Source organism: Toxotes jaculatrix, chromosome 5 (genome assembly GCF_017976425.1).
Source record: "Toxotes jaculatrix isolate fToxJac2 chromosome 5, fToxJac2.pri, whole genome shotgun sequence".
Taxonomy (NCBI): domain Eukaryota; kingdom Metazoa; phylum Chordata; class Actinopteri; family Toxotidae; genus Toxotes; species Toxotes jaculatrix.
This window is the reverse complement of record NC_054398.1, coordinates 5,337,774-5,364,725: the sequence shown is the minus strand read 5'-3', so window position 1 is coordinate 5,364,725 and position 26,952 is coordinate 5,337,774. Positions and strand designations below refer to the sequence as shown.

Below are 26,952 nucleotides of genomic sequence, written 5' to 3'. Positions count from 1 at the left end.
GGATTATTTATGAATTAACCGTTCATTATATAGGGAGAAATATCTCAAAACAATATGAAAGCACTGAGATAACTGTAAAGCACGATTTTATGCATATTCTTTGTTTTGAAATAATTTTATGCTCTTAAATTTGGACCGATTTTCACAGTATGTGATTCGTGCTGAGCGCGCTCCCGCGACAAACTTCAACAACTGTGCGCGCTCTGGCGCGGCTGGTACTTAACGCCTGGCGTCTCGTCTCTGGTCCAGGAGCAGTGCGAATGTGTAGAGCCAGCTAACGAATGAAACACGATAAAGAGGGATCCTGTGCATATTACCTCGCAGTACTTTCACCTGTTTATCTGCAGTGAACTGAAGGATATTTCGCCCGAGGTAAGTGGTGTGCCGTGGCGAGTGAAACATCAGATTTTCGAGTGTAGTGTGTGGTGGGGAAAACAACAGCCCTGCTGTAACAGACGTTAGCTTCCTTCGTTAGCGCGGTGCTAATGTTGGCTGTAAGCTAGCTGTGCTTGGCAAAAAGCTGACTAGCCGTGTCGCTAGCTTGTTTGTTGTCATGACGTTTTAAAATGCACACTTGTTTGTGTGTGTGCAGTCGATTGGCGTGCCCGGCGAGCAAACATGGTTGGTAACGTTTACTGAACTGTGCACGAAAAACGTTAACCTATCGGTTTCCCAGCTTGTTCACACACTTGCTAAGCTAACAAGTCACCGATTCGGCTAGCTAGTAATCTGTGGGGCACTGCTTTACGGCAAGACAAGGCCTTGTATGTCTGTTACAGTTAAAGCTAGCTAAGCTACGCCGTTGTCTGCCAGACAGGGCCATTTTGCTTTCAAAGCAGGTTAGTTCAGGTTAGCAGAAACCTATCGTGGTATCGTTTTGTGTAGCAGCGTTACAGGCATAACCTGGTTTTGTGACTGTTGTAGAGGAAGTGATGACTAATGTTTACTCAAAGTAACGACTGTGGCTGCTACAGATCCACAGATCCACCGTGACTGTTTGGGACTATGTGTTTGACCTGTCTCATAGAGGAGGACGAGTGAATGTCAGCTTTTAGTTGTTATTGTTCCTTAGATGGTTGTGATCTGCTTTATTACCCGTTCATCTCAGTGTGTATTGCGAGTGCAGCTGTTGAACTATCGCGTTATTGTTAACGTGGACACCTGTAGATGTTATGAACGATGCTGTCAGGAGCTAAACTCTTAAGGCGTCATGGTATGGCTCTTATGATAAAGTTCCTTCAGTCAAGTAAGGGAAGCTCTTTAAAGACCACATTTGTTGTTTTTCTTGCTGACGATGTATCTGCTGAGGTTGAAGTGGGATAGATCTAAGCTGTGAATTATCAGCAAACTAATGAACTCGTAAAATGGCAAAGGTAAACAGTAAGTTGTCCAGGGCTTAAATGTGCAACATCCTTTCAAGCGACTTTTGGACATGTGGAAGTGATTCTAGTGTCTTCATCAATGCTAAAGGTTAAAATTCTTAAGGGTTATATGACATGTTAGGTTTGCAAGTTTGAAAATACTTGCCTCTGGCCTGAAAAAAAAATACGTGGAGATGATTTATTTGCAGTTGTGAATGTAGAATGCGGAGTATTTAGTTTTATCCTAAAGTTAGAAGTGTTCAGTCTTTGTGCATAAGGGAGGCATGTTGGTAATGGAAGATATAGGCAGAAAGGTGTTCACATGCTTAATGCAACTTTTAATGTGTGACTGTATTGAGGTAGTTGTAGGACATGGTTCTGAGACATGGTTTGTTGCTGTTTTGAATGACCAGAAATGATGATGTAACAGATATAGTCTTTGCTGACTAAGATAGATTACTCTACAAGTGCAGCTACTGTATATACTCTGACCTCACATTTGTGATAACTGCATGTGGATAATGTGTGCCAGGTATGTGGTTGTGATTTCATCTTTCTGACTGACTGCATCACGTCATTGGGAAATACTCAAATACTGGCAAACTTATGTTATAGCTTATTATAATGCATAGAAACTGTTCTGTGTTTACAACAGCACAGTTTGTCAGATGATGCCTGGGGTGTCCCACAGAATATTAAAAATGGAGGTTCAGCTCTATAGAGGTGTTAAGCTATGCTAAACAACTTCCTGAGGAATACCATCTGAGTTTTTTAATATTCATCACTATACTGTCTAAATTTAGATGAAGAACCTCAGTGTCATTCGTATGTTGCTGGTTCCATTGAACTTAACAACGGCTCGCAAATTGTGCTTTTTATTACTTATTATCAAGTTTGGTTTTTTCTTTTTACATTAACAACACTTTGTTTATATGTTCTTAAATTTTTCTTTAAAAAGATTTTAGACTCTGTTGTTATCCCTTAAGATTGAGTGCTTGGTTTTGTTGTGCCAAGAAAGGTGATACTCAGGGTTATTACAATTACATAACATTGCAACAAATTCGTAATACATTTGTAAACACTTCCACTGTCTCTGTACGTTCTATGAGGATAAATCTGTCCTCAGGGAAAATCAAGTAGGATTTAGAAAGAGCTACTCCTCTATTGACCACATCATTCTATTTGTATGGGATGGAGAAAACTTAGAGGTTGTCTGTTGTCTTAAATATCTTGTTATAATGGCTCATTTAAGATTGAAGAAGAGTTGGCCTCCAGTGCTATATTTGCTGTCATCGGTGAATGCAGAAAATTAGATTTAGCTGTAGATATTAGGTTAGATCTCTTGGACGATTAGACACTCCAGTTATGTTGTATGTGTATCTGAGGGTTTGAATAAAATGACATAGTGGAAAAACTAGACTTGAAACTCCTTAAAGTACACCTTTAAAAGTTTAAATGATAACTGACTGGTTTGTGGGGAGATGTCCTCTTTGTATTGTAGTTAAAAGAAGAATTAGTGGCTGGAGGAGACTGCTAGCAAACGCAGCAGGACAGCGTACAGCCATTTGCTTATTATCTAAATCTCTGGTGTGTATGTGTCACTGTGGGTCTTTCAGGTCAAGCAGTGACTAGATGCATGGCGTCTGTCTTACCTATGGCTCACACAAATGTAAAGTCAGTTGGCTGAAACTAACTCTTGAACAGCGGTTGAAAACTGTGAGAAAACCAAATGTATAGACAGGCTATTTATAACCCCAAGTTGAATAACACCTGAATTCCAGAGGTTAATGGAAGATATAAAGGGCTGGATAGAAAGTAGAGGATCTGTAATCTTTGTAATGACAACTGCCTGTGTGATGAGTATTACTTTGTTTGAATGATAGAGTGTCAGCATAATAAATAATGTAAGTAAGCTGCACCTTAAGAAACTTGTTAACACACCATACTAACTGTGTAATTGTGCCGCATTGAAACTGCACTAAAGACTATTCAGGATCCAGACATCACACACTTAGAGCCAAGTACAAGATGTGATAGTGGGAATAAAGCCAGGGAAAAGCCTGGTTTCCAGACTCCAATAGAATTGTTCCTAAAGCTCGACCACAAAATCGTAGAGGAACTTTTTTTCCTTTTAAAGGCCCTTCACACCCCTACGTGTATCATCCATTATTCTGAGTGGTTATACCTCTGCTCAGGTTCAACCTGGGTGAAAAAGGTTGAAGTTGTCCAGTTTCCCTGACTAACAGACGAGTCAGGGACGTGTCAATCAATCAGTCAGCACACACCGTCACAGTCTTGAGAGGAGGTCTGATCAGCTAAGATAAGCAAAAACGCTCATACCATCCTGAGCACGACAATTGGCTTCTTGTTTTGTTTTTATTTTCTTTTAAGCTGACTGTGCTCAGTACAGTGTTGGTTGTCTGTAATGCAGCAGCAGAGATGAACTTGTTTTGACCCATGGGTTTTCAGTAGCTTTTAGAGAGGCTTAGTCGTTTGGTAATGTAGCCACCGGGATGGTTTTCATATGTGGATGAATGTTGACAGATGCTAAGATGATGGGGATTTATGTCGTGGATAGGAAAGACTCATCCTCATGACATCCTCACACTCAGTAAAATGCAAAATAAATAAATAAATGGAGGCTTGCTGTTTCTTACTTTGCATAGTTGGATGAAAAAGTGCTTCAGCTCAGTTTTAGTGGGACAAACTCAGCAACATTTTACATTAAGGGTCTAACTGAAGTTCATGGTATGATATGTACATAGATATGCATTTATAACAGCAGGGATAAGGTTATATTCGTTTTTTTTAAGTATACAGAAAATATGTAAAGGCTTATTATATCAGCTGAAGTAGGTCCATCAGTGGGAAGTTGTCCATCTGATGGATGCTGCTCTTGTTGGCATGCAGCCTTTCTGTGAACTGTTAGAGGTTAGAAACTGTTTTCACCTCAGCGGTATATTCTACCACCCGTCTTTAAGTGCAGAGTTTTGGGGCTGACTTAATTTATCATGTGAATTTTGCAGTAAGGATGATGTAACCACATATGTGTGCACCTGCCGCATCAACCTGAGGGTTTACCAGTTCTAACATTTGACGTCCTTGTGTCTCCCCATCATACAATAAGTATGCTAAAGAGTATTAACCTAGTGCAGGATATTTTGCAGGTTGGTGATGGTGATGATAAGTGAAAAGAGACTTAAATTAAGTGGATATGATAAATAAAAATCAAAATAAGTAGCACAGGACTGCGTAGTTCTGGCTTGAAGAGGAATCACAACCAGCTTACTTAATATATATTTTGATGGCCATTATTCAGCATGCCTGTTAGTCAAGTCTCTTTTTTGTTCAGTTTCTTTTTTTTATTTTTAAACACATCAAAGAACATATACCAAAATGAGTGTCAGTTTTATCACAAACATCTGTGGTAGACCACATATTACTAATTTCTGCAGGTCAGTTTAAAGCTGTGGCTTGTGCGGATCCCTCCTTCATAGACCAGGTGCTTTCTGGTGATATTTATTCTATCATGGATAGGATGCAGTGCGTATGCCTGCCTTTGTTTACAACCATTTTTATGCCTCTGTGCCGGTGACAGCCATGGCTGGAGACACCATGTTTTCAGGTTATCTGTTTTTCCGTCCCATCCTTGTGAACGTGATATCTCAAGAACAATGTCAGAATCAGAGTTTGGTGGTCAGAAAGGTCAAAGGTCACTGTGAAGCATTAATTATTCATACTCTAATTATGACAGTTTCGCACTAATGTCTAAGAGGATAAAAATGATGACGTGACGGCATTTTATATCCAAAAGGTCAAGTTTAAGGTCAGGGTAATCGCAACACGTATGTAGCTGTTGTGTGTCATCACTGACATGCGTCATGGCGACTGTCAAGTAAAGCACCACGGAAGAAAATACAGTGTTTAAGTTGTTGGTTGTTAGATTGAATCCTCCCTCCTGTACATGCCTTCTGACAATGTTGAAGTTATACACCTGCATAACAACAGGATTTGTGCCTGTGTTTGACATGTTGTACTTAGTCTTAAGCCAAAAGAAAGTAATTACAGAGTATGGTAAAATAAAGTGTTGAGGCACTTAATGAAACCAAGTGTGACCTGAGGTAACCCAGTGTTCTAGCACATAACCACAGTATTCTCATTAAACATGATGTCTTGAAACATATCAGCATGCTTTATGTCTTTGTGCTTAAATGATGTAGTTGCAGACGAGATGATGAGTCACAGTTACTCTTGTCTAGGTTGTCTCACTACACAATGTACGAAAACTGAGGACAAGAAGTTGCTCGCTCAGCCTGAAACTTCGTTGATTGATGTTTTTGCCCACTTGCCAGTCCGACAGTGAAGTACAGAAAGACTTTTTGTGAGTTGTTTATTAGTTTTCTCCACAAAAAAAGTAGATGTGGAAGGCTTTCTAAGAGGAATCGATTTATTTCTTTGAATTAAAAGGGAAGTCACTGTGGCTACTTTGTGGGGACGCCCTCACAGTGATGAAAAAAGCCAAACTCAAGTGTCATTGCAGCTTGAAACATGCTATACTGGGTGAGTTGCAAGGACAGATGCACTTGGATACAGTCAACGAGTTTGGTTGCCCAACAAGCAGCTTTAATAAGACCACATTTTGACAGAGATGAAGTTATGCTGACAAGTTTTTGGTGAGTGAGCAAATATCTAAGAAGCTGAAACCTCATTCAGAAGGAGAATTTGTGAGAGAGTGCCTTGTTATCGCTGTGGAGCTACTAGCACCAGACAAAGAAAAATGGTTCCAAAGTGTCAGTTTATCTTGAAGAACCGCCGCAGAGCAGGTTACCGATATGACACGAGATAGTGAAAACATACTGAAATACACCGCAAGAAATTCCCACTTTTTCTCTGCGGTCTGCGATGAAGCAACATAACAAACGCTGTTTTTGTGTACGGGATTACTGCCGAGCATGATACGAGGGAGGACTTGCTGTCTTTGTAAGCCATGTGTGCCATTACCAAAGGTGAGGATATGTTTGAGCAAGTTGTTTTGATTATGAATTTGAATTACCATTTTAAAAAGTTAAATGGCCTTGCCACAGATGGAGCCCCAGCAGTGGTCTGCCTGCAAAAAGGATTAACTGCATTGGTCAAAAAAAGCAATGAGTCGTCTCAGTCTCAGTCCAAGTGATTCAGTTGTATGCCACTGTATCATACATTAAGAGAGTCTGTGTGCATAAAGGGACAACCTGTTGTGGAACGCAGTGACAGCAAGTGGCTGGATGATTTGGCCTTCGTGGTGGACATTATCACATACCTCTCAGAGCTGAACGTCAGGCTCCAGGGTCTCAGCCAGCTTCTCAGTTGTCTGCTTTGAAATGTCAAATCATTCTATGCAAAATTGAAGCTGTGTCAAGTGCAGCTGGAAAGAGGGTAACACTGTGCATTTTCCCGCTCTGCGAGAACAAAAGCTTGCCATGACATCTAAATATGCTGGTGAGCGAACAAAACCCCTTCAGGCGTTTGGCAAGAGGTTTCAAGATGTGAAAAGTAAACAAAAGGCACTGAACATATTTGCTACGTTGTTTAATGTGGAACCAGCTGGTGCTCCTGACAGCCTGCAACATGAAATCATTAAGCTGCTCCAAGTGCTAGAAACTCTACATCTTCAGGATTTTACAATTCTGAGGAGACATGCCTCAGACAGCTTTAAAAATGTAATCAAATCAATTTTATGTATAAATCCCTTTATCACAAATCCAAAAATACACAAAATACACCTAATACATTTCATGGTATTCCTTCAGTCTTGAGTCATGAGACGGTAACACTAGTTTTTACTGGCCTGTCACAGCATCAGCAGCACATAGCCAGTGATTGACAGCTGTTCTGACTGCTGGCCTTGATGTAGAAGCTGTGTGTGCGTGCATGCGTGCGTGCGTGTGTGTGTGTGTGTGACAGACACAATGACTCACTGGCTCTGTAGCCATGAGGTAATTCTAGATCTCTTACTAATGCCAAAGGGAGTCCCTGCTTGCTTTATCGCTCTCTTTGTCTGTGTTTGTGTCTGTGCATGAACACAGACACAAGGTGTAAGGCTTTGTGTGTATGTGTAGTTTTGCCTTTGCCCTGATATCCCTGCTCCGAGTGCCTTCTCCATGGTAACAAGCTGCTAAGCTGCACTGTTACTCCGTTGTTGTTTTTTTTCCCTCTGCTGTGGAAAAGAAGTAACTGCCAAAGCAGAAGAAGTTTTAGCATTACCCCTAAAGGAAATGTTCATGATGTGTTGTTTTCGTTTCACTCAAGGATTGAGTTTGAGGCCCGTGGCTGGCTACTATGCACATTTCCGACACTTGTAGTTCACAAAATGTCCTTTGTTTAAGTACATAGCATGGTTCTCCCTGTAATGATCTAACTTCTTTTACTTTCGTCCTAAAAATGTAGTAATACAGCTCTCTACAGTCTGTAGGAGGTGCAAAAATTCATCATGTGTTAGAGGGACAGCAGGGTACAGTCAGTGGGGAAACTCTTCTTCATCTTCTTCTTCAGCTTCATCTGTTTCATCATGGCTCCACTGTGCATCAGCAAGTTTCTGTTTAACTTAAACATGACAGTACTTTTTTTACATTTTGGTTCAGGTCTTGACTTTTGTTTAAAAAGTCAAGACCTGAATCAAAATGGACCGGATGGCAACTGCACCTGAGCCCAGACAGACCCAAATACACCTGAATCCCGGAAATGTGGGTAATGCCTGCCACTTGCTGATGCACTGCCTTATGTTTGTTTTAACAGTGGTCTCCTCTGTTACCTTATCTAGCTCTGAGCCAGATGGGAGAACCTCTCATTAAAAGTGGATTGACTCCTCACTAGTTCCACTTACTCGCACATTATTCAGTAGTGTGATGCTTCTCTTTTGGAACAGTAACATTAATTAAGTTGTTCTTGTGCCAGTGATGCTCAAAAGGTTCTTACAGAAATGCAGTAAACAGCCTGTATTCTAATGGCTAATTAAGGGAAAACTGAGTACCCAGCATGGCTTCTAGACCCAAGAGTTCAGCTGGGGCCTTCATTTTTTGGCTGGTCAGGTTGACCTGACATTGATTACAAACCAGCTTCTTATATTTACATATCGCAGTGGATGAATGTACATGTTTACAGCTCAGAATTAGCTGCATGATATACAGAGTGGTGGTAAAACGATTGAGACCAGTGAAATCCCATCAAATGTCATAATTAGATCTACCAAAGCATCTTTGGCAGGTCAGGTGAGTCTTCAGCAAATGGAGACTTCATGTGATCAAACCTGTACTTTTTGACAGGTAACAGTGAAGAATATATTTCTTTGCCCTTTTTATTTTGGCTTTGCTTCAGTGACTCACATCGGATTAGTATAAGCCAGACTGTAAATGGAAATGACAGCCGAATTCATTTCATATTGAAATGTGGGCTTGTGCACAACTCAGCCCAAGCGTGTTTTAGAACCTCCTCGCTAAGGCGTGCTTTTTACATCTCCACCTCACTGGTAATGTCCCGTACTTCATTTCAGTTCAGTGATGCTCAGTTGGCTTGAAAAATGTAGACACCTGCCCTTCCAAAGCACATTTAAGATGTAAATAATCTGTCTCTCTCTCCCCTCCCTCCTTCCCTCCATCTACTCCTTTGTAAACCCCTGGCTGTAGGTGATGAAGTGTTTGGATCTCTGGAGATGAACTGCTGCCTGGTCCAGATGGCTCATTGTTGTATCTGCTGCCCTGCCCCTTTAATAGCACACTTTGGGCATTGACTAGTGTCACTAGTGCTGTTTTATAGCTCACAGTGTGCATGTGTCTCACAGTGTGCATGTGTGTCACAGCGGGCATGTGTGTCACAGCGGGCTCTCTTTGTGCCCGTATTTTTTTTGTGCCGCTGAATTTCTGACTGCATTATGTTTATATTGTCTGGCCGTAATGTGAACAGATGCAGTGTAACGATGGTGAAGAGAATACAGGAGTGTACCTTCTGTCCTCTTTCTAAGCCGAAACAAATCTCAAATGCGCTCTCACAGTGGTAGTTTGCCAGAATTCAGGAGTAGTTTGTGAACACCTCTTCCACGTGAACTGTAATATGTCAGGATGACATTTTCTTAGCAAGAGAACGAAACAGAAAGAAAATGGCTGGGTGTTACAGGGCTGAAATCAGTTACATCTGTGTTTGGATCTATCCATATGTGATTGAATCACCCAAGATGCATTTTAGCGCTACTTGTGAATAGGGCCAGCGTCTCAATCTCTCTCTCTCGCTGTGCACTAACCTAGCTATCACTTTCTCTCCTGCTGACAAACAGATTCTGGCTCTCAGTGATATTTTGGTTTCACTTGGGCTTCTTTTCCTGGCAGGCTCAGTTTTGTGTGTTTAGAGCGGGAGCCAGAGTATATGTGCAGGAGAATGAGCCTGTGTCAGAGAAAGGAACAAATGAGAAGTGAACATTTTACATACCCGGACTGACTCTAGAAAGTAGAAAGTAAACATTTGAATCACGAGGGATCTTAGAAATACATCCCGTTGTTTTGATCTGCAAATTGTAGTTTAGCAAATTCCTGAATTCAGCGGTAACATACAGGACACAAGTTTTTGGAATTATTAGGTGTGTGGTTATCAAATGTGATACATACGCTTATTACACGGTGACAAACGGTGCCAGAGGAGGTCAATAGAAAGATAGAATGAAAAGAAAATGCAGTGAGAAACGTATGGTGTCAACAGGGGCAGCTGGTGGTACAGCCTGCAGCTAGACAAGGCTGAAATCTGAGACTTGAGCCGAGGGAGGGGGCAGAGAGAAAGAAACACTAGTGGGAGAAAGAGACTGGGAGAGAGACTGTCCATCGAGGAGAAAGAAGGCAAAATATGCAGACTTGAGGCAGGGAAAGCATGTAAGGAAGTGCACACGCAGAGAGAGGAAGATGGAGACATACTAACATGATAAATTGGGGGTGGAGGGGGGCAAGAAAATGTCTAAGAGTCAAGTTAAAGTCTGTGTGAAAGAGAAATGATGTGTTGCGGAGAAGAAGGGGTTATATGTGGGTAGGCAGCCGCCAAGAGAGAAAGGGGAAGGGTGTGAGTGAGCATGCTCTGTTGGGGCTGACATTGGATGCCGGCTTAGCTTCTCTGTCTTGCACAAACACACCCAGCAGCAGTGGCACCTAGCACACTCCAGGGACAGAGAGAACATGGCTTGAATAAAAGAGTGAAGAGGAGAAAAAGTCTGGGGGAGCGAGACGTTGTCTGGGACTTTCCCTTCTTTCCTTCTCTTGCGAGCTACAGTTTTCTTACAGCAGAAAACCAAGAGAGCAGGCCTTTGTTTTCTAATCAGTAAAGGATTATTTTTCTAGCAACTCTTCTACGCAACACAAGATTTGTCTTTCATAGAAACCAGCCCTTCTTTTGTCGTGGGAATTGTGCTGTTTTTTTGCTGCAAACCTGCAATTTTGGGAAATGGTTCTGGAAGAGGATATACCTGTTAAAGGCTGCAGTGGTGCGGTGCCAAACTCTACACTTCTTGAAGATTTGGCAGCCAGAGAGACAAAGGTGGAACTTGTAAACGGATAATTAGCGAGCCGTGGAGAGAAGTGACTTGGCTAAAATGTCTTGTGCTGCCTTTAGTTCCTAGTGGCTGGGAGCAGCCAGGGAGTGGCTAGTTGACCACACACTAAGAGACTGCTTACAGACTAATTTTGCATGGCTTTCAGTGTAAGAGAAAGCAAATTAGTGAGCTTCTCTGTTTCTCTATGCTGCCGTATAAGCACCTAGCAACCTTGCTCGGTGCTCCTTTTTAGTTTGGGATTCAGTTTGGTCCTGATAGGCAGGTTTGATGGATGCTTGCTTCACCCACTGGATGTCAGCGGCTGTTTTGCTTGCTGATGCAGTGACTGAGGGACTTTGGAATTTGGTGTTTTGTTATTTTTGGGATTCCACTGACACCCTGTTCTCCTTCACTCGTCCCATCCCATTGTGGGCATCTATTTTTCCGGCTATCGAGCATCTCCATCTGACCCTGTCTGGACACAGCCCTCATTCTTTCGTTACAGCTTTCCCCGGACCCTCGTGTGCTTACCCCTCCTAAATGGGGGGACCAATAGGAAGAAATATGATCCTCTGTTTTGTGGTGTGTTTGGGGCAGCAGCAACACTGTGTGGTTTCCATGGAAAAGGCCAGAGAAATATGACACTGAGGGGCTGCGTGAATTCTCTACCCCTATGTCTCTGGTCCAAGTGAATTTGAAGCCAGCTAGCGTAGCACTACAAGCTCCGCCCTGGAACTCCTTGTTCAGACTCTTCTCATGTGTAGCCACAAGGAGCGTGCACAGGACTAAAGGTGAAGGAGCTTAAAGAGATAATGCACATGATGGTGTACTTGCTTGTGGAAACATTTACACCTTTTCTCCTCATCAGCTAAATGTGTCCTTCTAGCTGCAGCCAAGGTGTTGTAAAATGTCATAAATTCCTGTGCTCAGCTCCAGCTGTAGCCTTGATTGTGGCAGGCTGATGAATTGATATTTTTTTTAATTATTATTTTTTCCAGGGAGTTTGTTTACCAGAAAGTGTACTTACTGTATGTTGCTACAGAATGTATGTTGAATAGTTTGTGTGTGGGAGATCACAAAGGAGGCTTTAAACAAGCGTTGCCTGTTTGCATTGTGAATTATGTCTGGTGTGTATGAACACTGTACAAAGTGTGTGTGACTGAGAAAAAGAGTGGGCCATGACTTGAGAACAAAGAATGGCATGCTTGTGTTGAAGCCCAGCTTGTTTTCTGCCTCCCCCTCGACTTGTGCTCTCTTCATCTGTCTCTTGTCTCTGCCTCCTCTCTTCTTCCATATCCTCTCTTCTGTATCCTTGTCTTTTGTGTTTGCTGCCCTTCCTTCCTTGCTATTTGTTTCTTTCCCTTTGTGTCTTTTTGTCCTCAATTTTTCTTCGAGTACACTACTACAGACTGTTTGTACTGCTGAAGTCACCTGTCTGCGCAGTCTTTTTGTAGTGAGTGAACGTATGTGTTTATGTTTTGTCTAAGGCAAGCTGGTGCATGCTGCAGATTAAAGTAGATGTAGTTTCCATGCTGAAATGCCTACATACCCTCAAGTTTTTTGGGTGAGTGTTTTTAGAAACTGAAGTGAGAGCTTTCCATTACTCTTTGGAGATCTGTCCCTGCTGTGAAAGACAAAAACACAAACAATTAACACACAGATATAAATCAGACTCCCTATTCTGATATCTTGGATATTTTTCAAATATCTGTTCTTTGTTAGTTTTTGATAAATAAAAGTGTAGATGCATCAAAACAAATTTACATGCACTCAATAATCCAATCGGGGCAACAGTCAGAACAAGGCAGTTCTCCAGTTATGATGTTTGTGTGAGTTTGCAAAAACATGATTCTAAAGTCCTTGTAAGACCAGAGGTAATGTGTTCAGATTCTGTGAAAGTTTTGTTCGCAGTCACAGCCCTGCATTTTCATTGTACATTATCATGTGTTGCCTAGAGAGGGTTGATGAGACAATAGAAGAGTTAGAGTAAAGTAAAAAATCTTCGGCATGTGTTGGCAAGGAGTCTCCTTGCTGTGATTGTGTGTCTCACAGTGCAGTGGAAAATCCAGTAAAGTTGGATTTACCATCTACATTGTAAAGATGCTTTTTAAGTTCTCTACATATCCTACTATGATGCTTAGTCTGTGAGTTTAGTGGCATTTACATCATTGTAATGTTAATATGTCAATCACTTGATTTGAATGATTTGTTGCTCTACATCTTGAATCTTAACTGAGGGGAATGTCACAGTGCTGCTTAAATCAATATTATGCTATTCGTTTAGTTTTTCCAACAACAAATTGACTTAGGAAGACATGCAGGTTCACACTGTTTAGACAATATACTTTGCCTGTTGGGTTTACCTGCTCTGTTGTGTTTTTAAACAGTGTTTTCAACAGTGCTGCAAGCGAACAGAGGAAACTAGCGGTCTCCCTTTGTTGATGGTTTACACATGTCGACATGCTGTACTGGATTAATTAGTTTTCATATCCAAAACTTGTAACAGTGATCTCGTACTGCTGACTATGATGAACATTAAGCTTCATCCAGAATTTTAATTTATTACAAGTGTGTTTATCACTTCAGAAGTGATCTCTACATCCTAAGACAGGTATTTCAAGGTTATGTTGCAGTTGTTTAAGTAGGGTAGGTGTTGTTTTGTCACTTTTTAAAATAAAAACTGTTTCAGTACTTCAACTATTGGTCTTCAGCTAGCTGTAAGAGGAAGCTAGCTTGGTATTCTCAGTGCGGACAGCATAGTGGAATTGAAGAGATTAGCTCCTAGCATCTACATTTTAGCATCCAACTGCTGCAGGTTCAGATGTTTTCAGTCAATCATATTAGCTGAATGCTAACTTGATCTGAGTGGACAGCGTGATTGCTGGTTTGTACAGAGATGATGATTCTGTGCCTTAGTGCTCGATAGGCTTCCTTTGCTGTGCTTAAGCTGTTAGCTTCTGGGGGGACGCTGCTTCCGACACTCTGACTAGAAACCCAACAGAATTTAATGCACCAGTGTCGTGTAAATTACTGCTTGTGGCTGCAGAGGCTGCTCCTGCTGCTGCTCAGCCAAAGTTGCGTAGTGTTTCTTTAACAGCTTGCAGCAGCTGCAAAAGTGGAGAGAGTGCAAATGAAGTAAAACACAGCAAATTAACACTGCTATTTTAAGGCGTAGCATAGCTGACAGATATGCAATATGTTAAGGTCAGACACATTTTTGGCTGATGGCAATTATGTGGTAAAGCGGACATTCTGTATGTGCACATCTGAACAAAATATATTAATAAATCCACAACGTCTTTGATGACTTCATACAGACGGACAGTCCCATAAAAGCTTATCAGACTGTGTTGGTGAACAGAGTTCAGTCAGCTAAAAGTCACTTATGGAAAGGTTTTACATCAGCATATTCTGATCCTGACTCCAGTATTTAGGAGCCACCGACTCCAACACATGGGTGGAGCTTTATCTACTTTATGAAATATGAATTAGCAGTGCTGGGAAAATGGTGTGGAGCCAACAGACAGTACAGTAGGAATCAATGATTGTAAAAGTCTCATGCCAATGTCCATTGCATTAGCAGCACAGTAAGTGGCTTAAATGCCTTCAACAAACATTGTTTAGTCTATGGAAGTGTACAAGAAAGTGCCCTTCCTGGTCTCTCATAGCCTGTTAGCACGGTGGAGATGGCTGCCATAAAGAAATTTCGACTGTGTCATCTTGAAAATCGGATCTGCTTCATATGTGAACTGACAGAAACAGCAGAACCAGGCCACTCACTGTAGTGAGGGAAGATGTATGTGTACGACAGTAGTACTGCATTTTTGGTTTCCTTTCTGTTAATTCATGGTTATTATGGGATTCCCAGACAGTACTTTGTAGCTTTGTTTCTCAAAGTCATGTTTGCTTACCTTCCCTTTTTTCCACTTTTCAGAGGTCCCCACATTTCAAGAGAAGACGAAAGCCTTATTGGGAAATCTTATGGACGAAGGTGAGTATTTATGTTTCTATTCTATTATATTTTTTTCCCTTCCTCTTTACCTGTCTCCCTGTCCATCTTTAGCTGTGTACTTTCATCGCGACAGTCTTCTCAGTAGACTTTTTCTCATGTCTGTCCTGATCTCCTCCTTGTAGTTCTAGCTGTCCCTGTTGTTGACTTGTAGTTGACTTGTTTGTAGATGAGCTCTCAGTTTCCTTCACTTGGGCAGCACCAAGTACCGTTTTCTCTTTTTTACAACACAGTGAAGTGTGGAACACGATGTGTCTGTCAGCTAATAGCAGGCTAGTAGCCTTTCATTTTGCCTCTTGTTAAAAAGTGCATACATGTTAAACAGGAAATTGTTTACCCTCTCCCCTTTGCCTCTGTGTAGGCCTGTGTGCCTAGTCATTGTTTGTGCCTGCTCTTCTTTCTGCCATCATCCTTCCCTCCACCTCCTTGCTCTCTCTCTATCTGGTGAGCTGACTCATTCTTTCTGTTTCCTAAAGCCCTCTGAGCCCATGTTTTTACTTCCTTCTCTCACACCTTTGTTCAGTGTTTTGGACATTAGTCTTCACTTATCTAAACAGATTAAGCTTTTACAGAAAACAGGAAGTATAATGTCTTGGATTCAGCATCAGAATATCAGCTCTGTTTTTTTTTAGCCCATATTTGTTTATGTTTCAAAAATTAAGTAAGCCAAGTTAGTTATTAGCAGTTCCTGTTTGCTATGTGTCTTTGGCTATGCTGTTAACAACCGAGGATATTGGAGAAAACTTGGTGATCAGACAAGTTATATCATTATAAGGAGCTTTTTTTTCTTTGATTTCTAAGTTGATTTATGGGCATTTATTTGTGATGAACATTATCGATAATGACCTGTGAAAGTCACACTGATTCTAAATTATGTGTATCATATGTGTGTGTTCAGTTGTGGCTCAGATTTTTGACAAAAATTGCTGCTGTCAGGCAGTGAGGGTTTTGAAGTGACCTGTGTTAATTGCCACCGTGAGCTGTACATCACTGCTTCTGCTGCTGCAACTGATGACCGTGTTGATTTGCAGGCCAGACTACAACAAGTAACTTCTTGTTGTCTTGCATGCATCTGTCCCTTTCACCTCACACAGTATTTTTGCCTCACGTCTCTCCCCTTGTACCTCCTCTGTAAGTGTCCTATGCCTCCCTTACAGTTCAGACTTCATGAATATAGCCCAACCATTTACCGGTGGAAGCCGCCCTGATGGTATGAAAAGTAGCTGAGTAGTCGATTCTTACCTGCCCAGTTAAAGAAGAGTAGCCCAGTTGGGTGGAAAGGCACCTAGACTGGCAATTTGGCAGATTGGGTTGTGGCTTTTTCTTGAATGTATAGTTTTGTTATAAATGCTCTCATCCCTAATGAGCTGCCAGTTGTCTGCAGTTTCCACATTGTAAGAAGTAAAATGCAGAAGCCTTGTAAACTGTAAATTCAGACTGTAAAAGCTATTTCAAAGCCTCCGGTTAACAACAAAAGAGTGCTGTGCCTTGTTTATCTGTACTTTGCCTTTGTCTTGGCAGTATCACTTCTTAGCAGCCCATGTGCCAGCTGAACAAGTGATACTATGTTTATCCCTCCATACACTCTTTTTAGTTGGGCATGTTGCTACTTGTTGAAGCCTTATGTGCTTCCAACTAGCTATCATAGCGGGCAGACGGGCAGATTATTGTCAGAAGTAAAGTTTAAACCATTGATTATACTCAAGAAAGTGATTAATGACTTTCTTACGATGGACAAAGCCTTTTTTTTAAGTGTGCTATTAGCCTTTCTACCATCGCCTGTGTTGCCATGTTGGTGGCATTTGTGGTCCCCAAATTCCAAGAGCCTGTGTATAGCTCGGCCAATCAGAAGCAATGCGTTAATCACATCAGTCACAACTGAGCTGTTTTTTTCAAAGATCACTGTGCATCAGTGAAAAGCAGTCAGCAGCGATGATGCCCTGCCAGAATTTAAATCACAAATTGACTATATATCATTAGCCCTAAATAGATAGATACACCCCTCATGGTTGAATTAAAACAATACATTTTAATACAGTCCTCTTGGATTGGGTTTGGCAACTCTGTTCTCAGCTCTGGGACTATAAAACCCTACCCCCTTTCCTGGCCTCCTGGTTGAGGTCCAGTGTTGATCTATTTCAGAAAAGTATGTTTAGCCATACATTAGTTCTGCTCACTGAGCTGCAGTCAGTATTCTTCATGTAATATTAGCTTAGCTTCAGCTCATTAGTCATTACCATACATGATTAGCATCTAATGGCGGCTGTGTTTCACCAGAAATGAAGAGGGAATGCGTCTTTCTTCAGTCTAGATTTGCAGATTGACACCTGGAAATTTCTCTCTGATTTCCATTGACACTTCATCGGTCATGCATATCATAAGATGGCACTGCAGTGGTGCATTTACTTGACAGTGGTACGAATCAGCCACACCCAGACCACACATTTCCCCCCCCACACACACACACAGCTGGCAGATGGCCTTCAGTCTTGTGATAAGTTGATGTGTCCTTGTCAAGGTTTATTTTAGCAAAGTTAAAATACTCAACAGTGATTCTATGTATAGCAAGTATGTATAAACGACTTTCTTAACACCTCACCACACATGAGCACATTTAAATGCACGGTATGAGTCAGTTGTATTTGTTTGTTGTGTTGACAGTATCGCTATGAACTAAACAGAGGTAAAGGTTAAACTTACAAGATGTGTTAAACACTCCACATTAGGTTTTATGAATTTCTTTAAAAGGGATAATGTCTTCAAGTTTGTACAAATATTCAGTTAATTCTGATGTACTGGATAAAGTTTGGGCTTTAATAAATGAAGCAAGTTAGTTATTGAGCTTGTTAAAATTAATATTAATACAAAAATACGGTTTACCTTGGATGTATCTATACACAACTAAAAAACTGCATTTTTAAATATATTTTATACGAATACCATGAATTTAGATATAGACAAGACACAGCAAATGACTCTGTCCTTCCAGTCACAATGATAGCATTGTCTTCAAGCTGGATCAGCCAAGCCAGCGCCTGTCTGTTTGAAACTGTCCTGTGTTAGATATTTCAATGTCGCATGCTAGCCGACTGTGACCCTGGCCTCAGCCTAGCTGAATGTCCTGAGCTAATTTGGTCCCACTGCTCTTAGTGCTGCTGCTAGCATGCTAGCCAGCTAAGAAGCTCTATTAATAGCTGCTAAGACAGTATCTCCATCACAGCAGATGTGTTTACAGGCAGGCAGGCGCAGGGACAGCTAGCTAATAGTCTGTCATTAGATCCAGTTTGTGCCTCTGCAGTTGGCATGGGTGTGCAGAGAAGAATTACCCGAGCCACACACCAACCAGCCCTGTCTGCTTGTATTGCTGCCAGGTACCAAGCAGGATGTAAAAGGGAATGATTATGATCTAGATTAAAGCATCAAATTTGGTATTCATAATTACTGGATGACAAACCATCTGGGACTGGTCAAACGTGTCAGCAGGAAATCACAAATCACTGAAAGACTTTCTTTGTGGACGCATTGGAACTAGAGATTGACATTTCAAGCAAAAAATACTATTTGATATTGATTGGAAACTATTTTTTGTTTTGTTTTGTTTTTTTAACTTGAGGTTGGTAAACAGCTTTTAAGCACATTAGCGCCACCTTCTGGCAGTTGTAAGGTGTTACTTACTGCCAGGTGCCGGTAAAACAAGAGAAAATAGATTTTGTGAGACAATGGTCGCATAAACTATTCGATTTTAGTTTTATTCGCTTTATTTTTCTAAACTTTTTTTTAAACTTGATTATTGTTTGCTGTACTAATCAAACACCCCAGAACAAATGCTAAACATATTTCTAGAGAAAAAACATTCAGGAAGAATTCAGAACACCACCTATGAAGGTCCCTGTTTCCCAACAACTGTTTTCCATTTAACACCTTTAAATTGTTAAATTAGCTGCTAGGTGAGGCAAATTGAGCAGCCACGACTGCTGATGGTTGTTAATTCCCCAGCTGTTGGACTGTCTGTCTATATATTGCTGCTCTGTCTCACCGCCTGATTCTTCTCTCGTGTCTTCACCTCCCCCACATATTATCCTCCCTTCTCTTCACATTCTCTCCTCTCTGCTCTGGGTCTCCCTGTGCTGTGTCTGTCTGTCTGTCTGTGAGTAGGGCTATAAAAAAAGGACAGACTATAGCAGGTAGCAGAGTAGGTGGGCACACAGCATGCACAGTCATCCCTCCTGAACCCCTGTACTGCCCAGAAAAGATCTGACCTGAGAAACATCCTCCTTACATTCCTGTTCTTCCCTTCCTTTTTTTGAATCTCCACCCACCATGCTGCATTTTCTTTTGGACATCTTCACTGTCCTGTTCAGGTTAAAGCAGATTATCTGTCCACACCTGCTGCTTGATTCTAAACTTTGCTGTCTCACTCTTCCTCTCCCTCTGCTCCTTCTTCCTACTGTATCATCTCCTCCTCCCTTCATCTCCAATAGCTATCCTCCTGCCCCTCTTCCTCAACACATACCTATTCTCCTGCCCATCATTTTTACTGGCCTCCTCTCCAGCCTCTCCTTTTCTATGCTCCACAGGGCATCCCATAACTAACCACAAACCTGTTACCAAGGCAACTACACAGCACGATAGGAAACAGCAGCTCCACACACACATACACACCACATCTGAGTTCACTTTACTGTCTGGTTGTTCTTTTTTTATATATGTGACCAAGAAAATCTGTACAGCTCTGACTTGTTTCTGGGGCAATAACAGATATGTTGTACATGGTAGGTGACAGAGAGAATGCTGACATGTTGACTGCTTATTCCTCATATACTTCTTTTTTTTCCTTTTTTTTTAAAAGCAAAGATACTGTAAGGTTTCTGTCTGCTTGTTGTTGGCAGCCACAGAGAGACGATATATCCCCCCTAAGAAATCCAAATTAAATCCAATGTCTGTACCACCAAGGACACAAATGTACTGTGGTGACAGACATTATGTAGCCTACAGCAGTTACACAAAACTGGGAAGTGTAGTAGGATGACTAGTTTACATAGTTTGAGACAAGTGAGTAACCACACTGATTTCTTCTGTATGGGAGTAAAGCTGTTTGGTGTTCCGTGATAATTGATTTTACATGTATGTAAACACATATATTGTAGCTCAGTGAGTGTTATTGCAGGATGCTTGATTCTGAAATGTTTGTTAGTGTTGATGCAACCTGCAGTATATGGCAGACATACTGTGCTGTACAGTGGATTGTGACTCTATTTGACATTCAAAGCTGTGACAGCTATAAAGTGTGGCGGGTATCACAGATGAGATGAGAATGGAGGAGCTCAGCATGTACCCTCATGTCATCATGTAAGCTGAAACGTGCGACTGGTGAAAGCATGTGAGGAGGATTGGAAATTACATTTCCCACATCACGACATGGAGGCAAATTGAGGGGCTGTCACAGCCTGAAACGCTGCTCTCTCTCTTTCACCTGATGACGATGAAAGCTTGCTCATGTGGTAGTCTCATAGACTTGAAGCTGCTTTGGTTTGTGAATGTGTGACAAAATAGTTTTTGACTCTAGAAATATTGCTTACAACTTGAATGAACAAGTCATGTTTCTGTCCACCTGATGACTGTAAGTCCAGGTTTCACTCTCTCTTAGCTCTCTAGCAGCTACATGCTCCACTATTCTCACCATTTAGTCTCTGACTGTGTCTGTCTGCTGTTTGGTGTTAAACAGGTAGTGTCCACTGGGTTTTTATAGCTTCTTTTTTTTTTCTCAGAAAACAAAATGACATTAAGAGATTAATGAGTGTGAATTAAGTGTAAATTTACAGACTGGGCAGGTAAACAATGATCTGATCAATATAAGTCATTATAAAGCTTTGTAAAGCCGAGGGGAGCTGCAGATGTTGGTGATAATTCTCAGTTATCACGTCGCCACATTGTCATTGTATTAGTTATAGCTGCTTTGAAGTTTTTGGTAGAAACAGTTATTCTGGAACATATGATTTGACAAATTTCAAGTTGCCACATATGTCCACCGTTGCTGTGTTCACCGTTGTGTCTGTCTCATGCCGCCTGTCATCATTATCTCTTTCCCTGCATCTCGCTTTTCTCGCTTCAGCTTTGATGTAGAGATGTCAGAGTTATACCTCCATACTTAATTTGTGAAACAAAAACTTTATGTTTGTGAAACTGTGCAGTAAGATCTGCTGAAAACTTAATCACAACCCGCCCCCCTCTCGTTACCAGAAATGAGTCGCCAGACTGCCACCGCGCTGCCCACAGGAACTTCCAAGTGCCCCCCCTCCCAGCGCGTGCCCACCCTGTCAGGCACCACAGCCTCTAACAGTGACCTGGCCAGCCTGTTTGAGTGCCCTGTCTGCTTCGACTATGTCCTACCCCCCATCCTGCAGTGCCAGTCCGGACACCTGGTATGTACCGTCCAGCCTGGAGAGTAACCAGCGGCAGTTGTTGCATGCACTACATCTTAGGTGTCATTTAGAGGATCTCATTTGCTTTCATTTTTGATTCTGCACAGTTTATGTATGCATGTGTTTTCACGTAATGCATAAAGTTGATCTTGAATTTATCAACATTGTACCCAAGTTTATTGAGTCCCATTGGAGCTCATGAATAGCAAGATACTGATATTGAATTGCAATGTTATTAATCTAATCACGATCAATAATAAATGGTTTCTTTTTACCTGTCCTACCCAAAGTATTTTCCCAGTTATGAGTTATGTTTTTTTTCTTTTCCCCTGTATGTGAACTTGTCCTCACACAAAGATGCTTCCTTTCACGTAAGCTTAAGATTTTAACAGCTCTACAGAAGTAAACATCTGAAATGCGTTCATGACACAACTCAGTCTGGCTGCTGAATGAATGTGCTGATATTGACCTGACATTTGACTGAACTTGACCCAGAGTGTAACTCATGTTAAAGGCAGTTGTACTTTGGAAATGTGTTCATCATTATACTGAGAAATGTGTATTTCCTGTTCTCAGCTCTGCCACTTCTCATGAATATTCAATCCAATACAATTACAGAAAATGAAAAAGAGATTCCAACAACTACCACTAAGAGAATAACATCTCAGGGGGGGAAAACTTATCTTATCTTGTGTTATTTGTCCCTTTCCAGGTGTGCTCCAACTGCCGGCCCAAACTCACCTGCTGCCCCACCTGCCGAGGCCCCCTGGGCTCCATCAGGAACCTGGCCATGGAGAAGGTGGCTAACTCTGTCCTCTTCCCCTGCAAGTACGCCTCATCGGGCTGCGAAGTCACCCTGCCTCACACCGACAAGACGGAGCACGAAGAGCTGTGCGAGTTTCGGCCGTACTCCTGCCCCTGCCCCGGCGCCTCCTGCAAGTGGCAGGGCTCCCTGGATGCTGTCATGCCGCACCTGATGCACCAGCACAAGTCCATCACCACACTGCAGGTCAGACACTGACTCTGGTCCTTAAAGGTAGCTTTAAGGTTATCTTAAAACTGTTCCATTAAACGTGTAAGCTTCATTTATCTCCACAAAAATACAGTCCTTCCTTTCAACCATTGTCTTTTCCATATGATCTGAGGAGCTCACATTAGTGTCAGGCTCAGGAAAACATCCATCAGGCCTCTTTTTTAGCAGCATGCACCTTCTGTATTGCAGGCACTGGCGAGTGATAAATAACTTTGGAAAATAAATGAAAATTCTCAAAGTACACAAGCGGGCAGTGTTAGGGTTTTCTGTGAAGACAGATGCCTGTAGTGTTTCTAAAAGCCTTTCACAAACAGTTCTAAAGTTTAGCGTAGAAATCTGTTTAACGTGTGTGTCTCTCTGTCCAGGGAGAGGACATTGTGTTCTTGGCCACGGACATCAACCTGCCGGGCGCGGTGGACTGGGTAATGATGCAGTCCTGCTTCGGCTTCCACTTCATGCTGGTGTTGGAGAAGCAGGAGAAGTACGACGGCCACCAGCAGTTCTTCGCCATCGTGCAGCTCATCGGTACTCGCAAACAGGCAGAGAACTTCGCCTACCGGCTGGAGCTCAATGGACACCGGCGCCGCCTGACCTGGGAGGCCACGCCGCGCTCCATCCATGAGGGCATCGCCACGGCCATCATGAACAGCGACTGCCTGGTGTTCGACACGTCCATCGCACAGCTGTTCGCCGAGAACGGCAACCTGGGCATCAACGTCACCATCTCCATGTGCTAAGAACTTTGACAGAGAAGAGGGTCAAAAAGTTACAGATTGTCAGGGGGCATTTATTTAGGGGGTCAAATCAGTTGTGACCTCACAGCGCCCCCCTCCTTCTCTGCCTCACCCCTAGAGACATGGAACTGGACTGTCTGATCGGGCAGCCGTGGAGGCCCAGGGGGTGGGATGGATGCATGGATGGATGGATGGATGAATGGATGGATGGATGAGTGGAGGACATAACCGGACATAACCGTGTAGTGATGGCTATAGACTTCTAAACACACACATATAAACATATATGTGAGACTCCTGCGCGCACATGCAGTCTCACCCTCTCTTGGTCATAAACACGGACACAAACTGAGAAGCTGTTCAGTCAAGCTCACCTGTCAAACTCTCGTTTCTTGGTCATGTCTCTCTCTTGGAGTGATTTCCCTCCATCTTCCTCTTATTTTAGTGTCTCTCTCTCTCTCTTCTCTTCCACTCAGTCATCCTCAGACATTTCAGACACTACAGCTCTCCAGCTTTTGCTCCAAGACACTGGAGGCTGGTCACCACTGAGCAGAACTATATTTCCACGCGGACTCCTGGTCAGTGCTAGGTAGCTAGCCAGCTATCTAGCTTCCCCTTCCGTCTGTAATCCACCTCAGTACCTGTCAGACCTCCTGGATCAAATGGTTCACACGTTACCGACACTTGTAGGGCTAGGACTGCAGCTGTGGCTGGTATTCACTAGCTAAAACTGGAACTAGAAGTCCATGAAAACTTCTAGTTCCTTATTACAGATTTGGATATTTATTTTCTCCTGTGACTGACATGGATGTGGACGGCTGGGACTGGAACCGTCACCCACAGGCATGGATGGCAGTAGCACGCAGTACCACCCAGTTTCGTCCAGGACTGGAACCTCTGATCTGCAAGGGTCCATGGATGTCCGTCTGCATCTGCGATGTGCAACATCCGTGCAGGCTCGTCGGGTTTCCTTCCGGTCCACACCGGTCCACCCCAAGGCTAAAGATTGTGCATCGGACGCTCTTTAAATAGCTGACTGTCATTGTTGATAGTTATTAGACTCTCATACTGTATGGATTTAAAAAGGCCCTCAGCTACATCAGCCGTGGATGTTTGTTTTTTTTTCATTTTTTCATAGAGTGGACACAACAGTGGCGTTGTGATGCACACACACGCACGCACACACACACACTTAGTCTTTGCATTACCGGCTGTGTGTTCAGGTGTAATAGTGGACGAATTGAGTGTGTGTCGGAGCATTTGTTTGTTTTGTTTGTTTTTCACAACGAGGAAAAAAAACACACTGCATTTCAGTTGATTCAGAGTTTTCTTTTGGGGTTTATTCTTAAGTCTGTTTCTTTTTAATTATTTTAGTTGTCTCTTTTTTTGTATGAGAGGAGAGAAGAACTCCTGGTGTATGTGTTTTGTGTGTGTGTGTGTGTGTTTGTGTGTGTGTTCACGTGTGTGTGAGAGATGGACATTTGGCAAGAAGCCCGCTCTTCTTCTCTCTTTCCTCTGTCCCCTGCTCTTCTTTCATTTCTACTCTGCCTCCTTCTCACTCTGTCTGCCAGCGTCGGCCTCAACCACTGACTGACTGACTGATCACCCAACCAGGAATGAGGGACAGTTTCTACCGTTACAATGTTGCTATTGTTATTATTAAATGGAGATTATCATAATTATCATTTTTTGTAATGACTTTTAAAAACAAAAGTTAAAAGGCAGTTGTAAAACTTGTGGCTAAACTTCAGTGTTTGTAGTTAAAAAGCAAGTTGTGTCGTTCTTCTGAAGGTTTGTTTTTTGTTTTTGTTTTTTTGTTTTTTTCCAGAGTTGGAATTGTTTTTCATCTATTTGTCTCTCTGTCCTTTTGTTTGTGTGGTAAGTCATTTCTTTCTTTCTTTCTTTCTTTTTTCTTTGTTTGTGAGGAGGGAGGGAGGTCAAGCCAATCATCTCTCCCTTTCTCTTCGTGTGGAGTCTCAGTCATGTTGCTGCTCTCCCTCAACTCCCTGACTTTTTTTCTGTTTTAATTTGTCATTAAATAAATCTATCTTTTTCATACCTGGTGTCTTTTCTCCATTTCTTTTATCATAGGCCTCAGTCACTTCATTGCGGCCGAATCCAACACTGAAGAGCGGCAGTTAATGTCTGCGAGGTTTTGTTTGTATCCTGCTCAGCAGCAGCATGATACACATGCTGCTGTTTGTTTCACTGTATTCTGCTGACTGATGTCCGGTGGAGGTAACGCACAAAACATACCAGTGCGCTTGCACAGGCAGTGAAGAAGAGGAAGAGCTCTGACGACTCCACTGAAGGCTCTGACTGGTTCTCTGGATTCTCAAGTCAGTACATTTAATACTTGAAAATAAAATCTCACATTCAAGTCCATTCAGTAGTCCTTCAGGAGCTTTGCCCTGTTGTCATGGCATTGTATATTAAATTGACATTTTTTTCTGAGCACTTTAAGTTGAGTTTCATCCATAATGTCATGACAACTGGGCGAACTCTACCTGATACAATGAAAGTTTCCAGAACAGCTCAGTGAAATGTTCTTATTTCAGTTTGTTGGCTGATTGATTTGTGACAACATATTTACAGTCTGTCTTTGTAGGAATAGTAGTAATAATAATAATAATAATAATAATAATAATGTTAATAATAGTTTTCTTTGCAAGATTACAAAGTGCTTTCCAAAGAAAAAAAACTTTTAATCTCTTGAAACCAGTGAATATAACCAACATACACCTGTTACTGAGTGTAACCCTAACCCCCCCCCCCCCCCCCCCCCCCCCCACCCCTCAGGTGTGAACTGGTGTATCTTTATGCATGAGAGGAAAACATGCAGTCTCAGCAAATCTTTAGGTAAATGATGAGGCTCTGGGTCTCTGTAAAGCACTTTGAGACAATTTTGACTGTGGAAGGCGCTATCTAAATAAAACTGAATTGAATTAAATATGTTGACACTTTATCATGAAGCACAGACTGTTCTTCAACTTCCCGTAAAGGTCATAATCAATAATCAGTATATGGGAACATACAGGGAGCTGAATGATATAAGACTGTTACTGAAAAAACTGACAGGACCAAAAAAAAAAAAAAAAGTTTCAGAGGTAAAATGCATCCCAGTGATATTGTCCTCAATACATGTGTCGGCCTAACCACATTTATCACTGTTAAGTAGGTCTGTGGATGTAGGGCAGCCTGTGAGGTCAGATAGGTAGATCAGACAGGCAGAGCGGAACACAGGAATAGTTTTTTGCAGGTGCAGGAGCACAAGTTATTCGCTTTAAGATCAGGGTGACACTGAGGAAAATGTGTTTGCAAAGACGCCAGTGTCTTCAGTCTGTCAAAGGTTTGGCAGTGATGTGTGTCTGGGGGTAAGAGAGTGTGTGAAAATGATTAGGAGGAGAGGTGGCGGCAGAAAATGGTGAAGGGATTTTTTCATGAAAAAAAAAGACGATGAAATACCTAAAAGATCATGGATCTTTAAAGAATAGTTTAAGTAATTTTGGGAAACAGGCAAAAATCTAACCTGGCTCTGTCCAACAGTCCTGTTGGTCGCTCTGCCATGTGAAGTGGGCATGCTGCCAGTATACTAAGCACACCCTCTGGGTAATTATGTATAGGTTACAGTCCTCCATTCACCAGAAGGGAAATGTGTGTGGTTTTGGGGGAGATGCTCACACAGGGAGTCCTAATACTGGGGTTTAACTGAGACTGGGTGTGTCTGCAGTGACCTCACTGCAGACACACATATGTGGTACATACATGTACAAAAGCATTGTATAGAGCCACAAATACACACTGTAATACTCTGGCAGAAGTGAGGGTTTTTATGTGGTGACCAAGAAGGAG

General features: G+C 42.0%; 1 protein-coding gene across 3 annotated transcripts; it reads left to right on the top strand.

The window, feature by feature from the left end:
- Positions 1-236: 236 nt before the first annotated feature.
- Positions 237-25,152, top strand: siah1 (siah E3 ubiquitin protein ligase 1). 3 transcript variants are annotated; one of them, XM_041038828.1, is made up of 5 exons: positions 237-372; positions 14,837-14,893; positions 21,152-21,333; positions 22,046-22,342; positions 22,732-25,152. In XM_041038828.1, the coding sequence occupies exons 2-5, from the start codon at positions 14,884-14,886 to the stop codon at positions 23,101-23,103; spliced, it is 861 nt and encodes a 286-aa protein (XP_040894762.1). In that variant the 5' UTR covers positions 237-372; positions 14,837-14,883; the 3' UTR covers positions 23,104-25,152. The 3 variants fall into 3 exon arrangements, with proteins under 3 accessions (XP_040894762.1, XP_040894763.1, XP_040894761.1); XM_041038829.1 differs by lacking the exon at positions 237-372 and adding an exon at positions 10,519-10,907; XM_041038827.1 differs by lacking the exon at positions 237-372 and adding an exon at positions 10,946-11,693.
- Positions 25,153-26,952: the final 1,800 nt, after the last annotated feature.

Coding starts and splice junctions, on each gene's coding strand:
- siah1 (XM_041038827.1), top strand. CDS start 11,576: ATGTCTCTGGTCCAAGTGAATTTGAAGCCAGCTAGCGTAGCACTACAA. Junction 21,334..22,045: donor AGTGCCAGTCCGGACACCTG/GTATGTACCGTC, acceptor GTCCCTTTCCAG/GTGTGCTCCAACTGCCGGCC. Junction 22,343..22,731: donor AGTCCATCACCACACTGCAG/GTCAGACACTGA, acceptor CTCTCTGTCCAG/GGAGAGGACATTGTGTTCTT.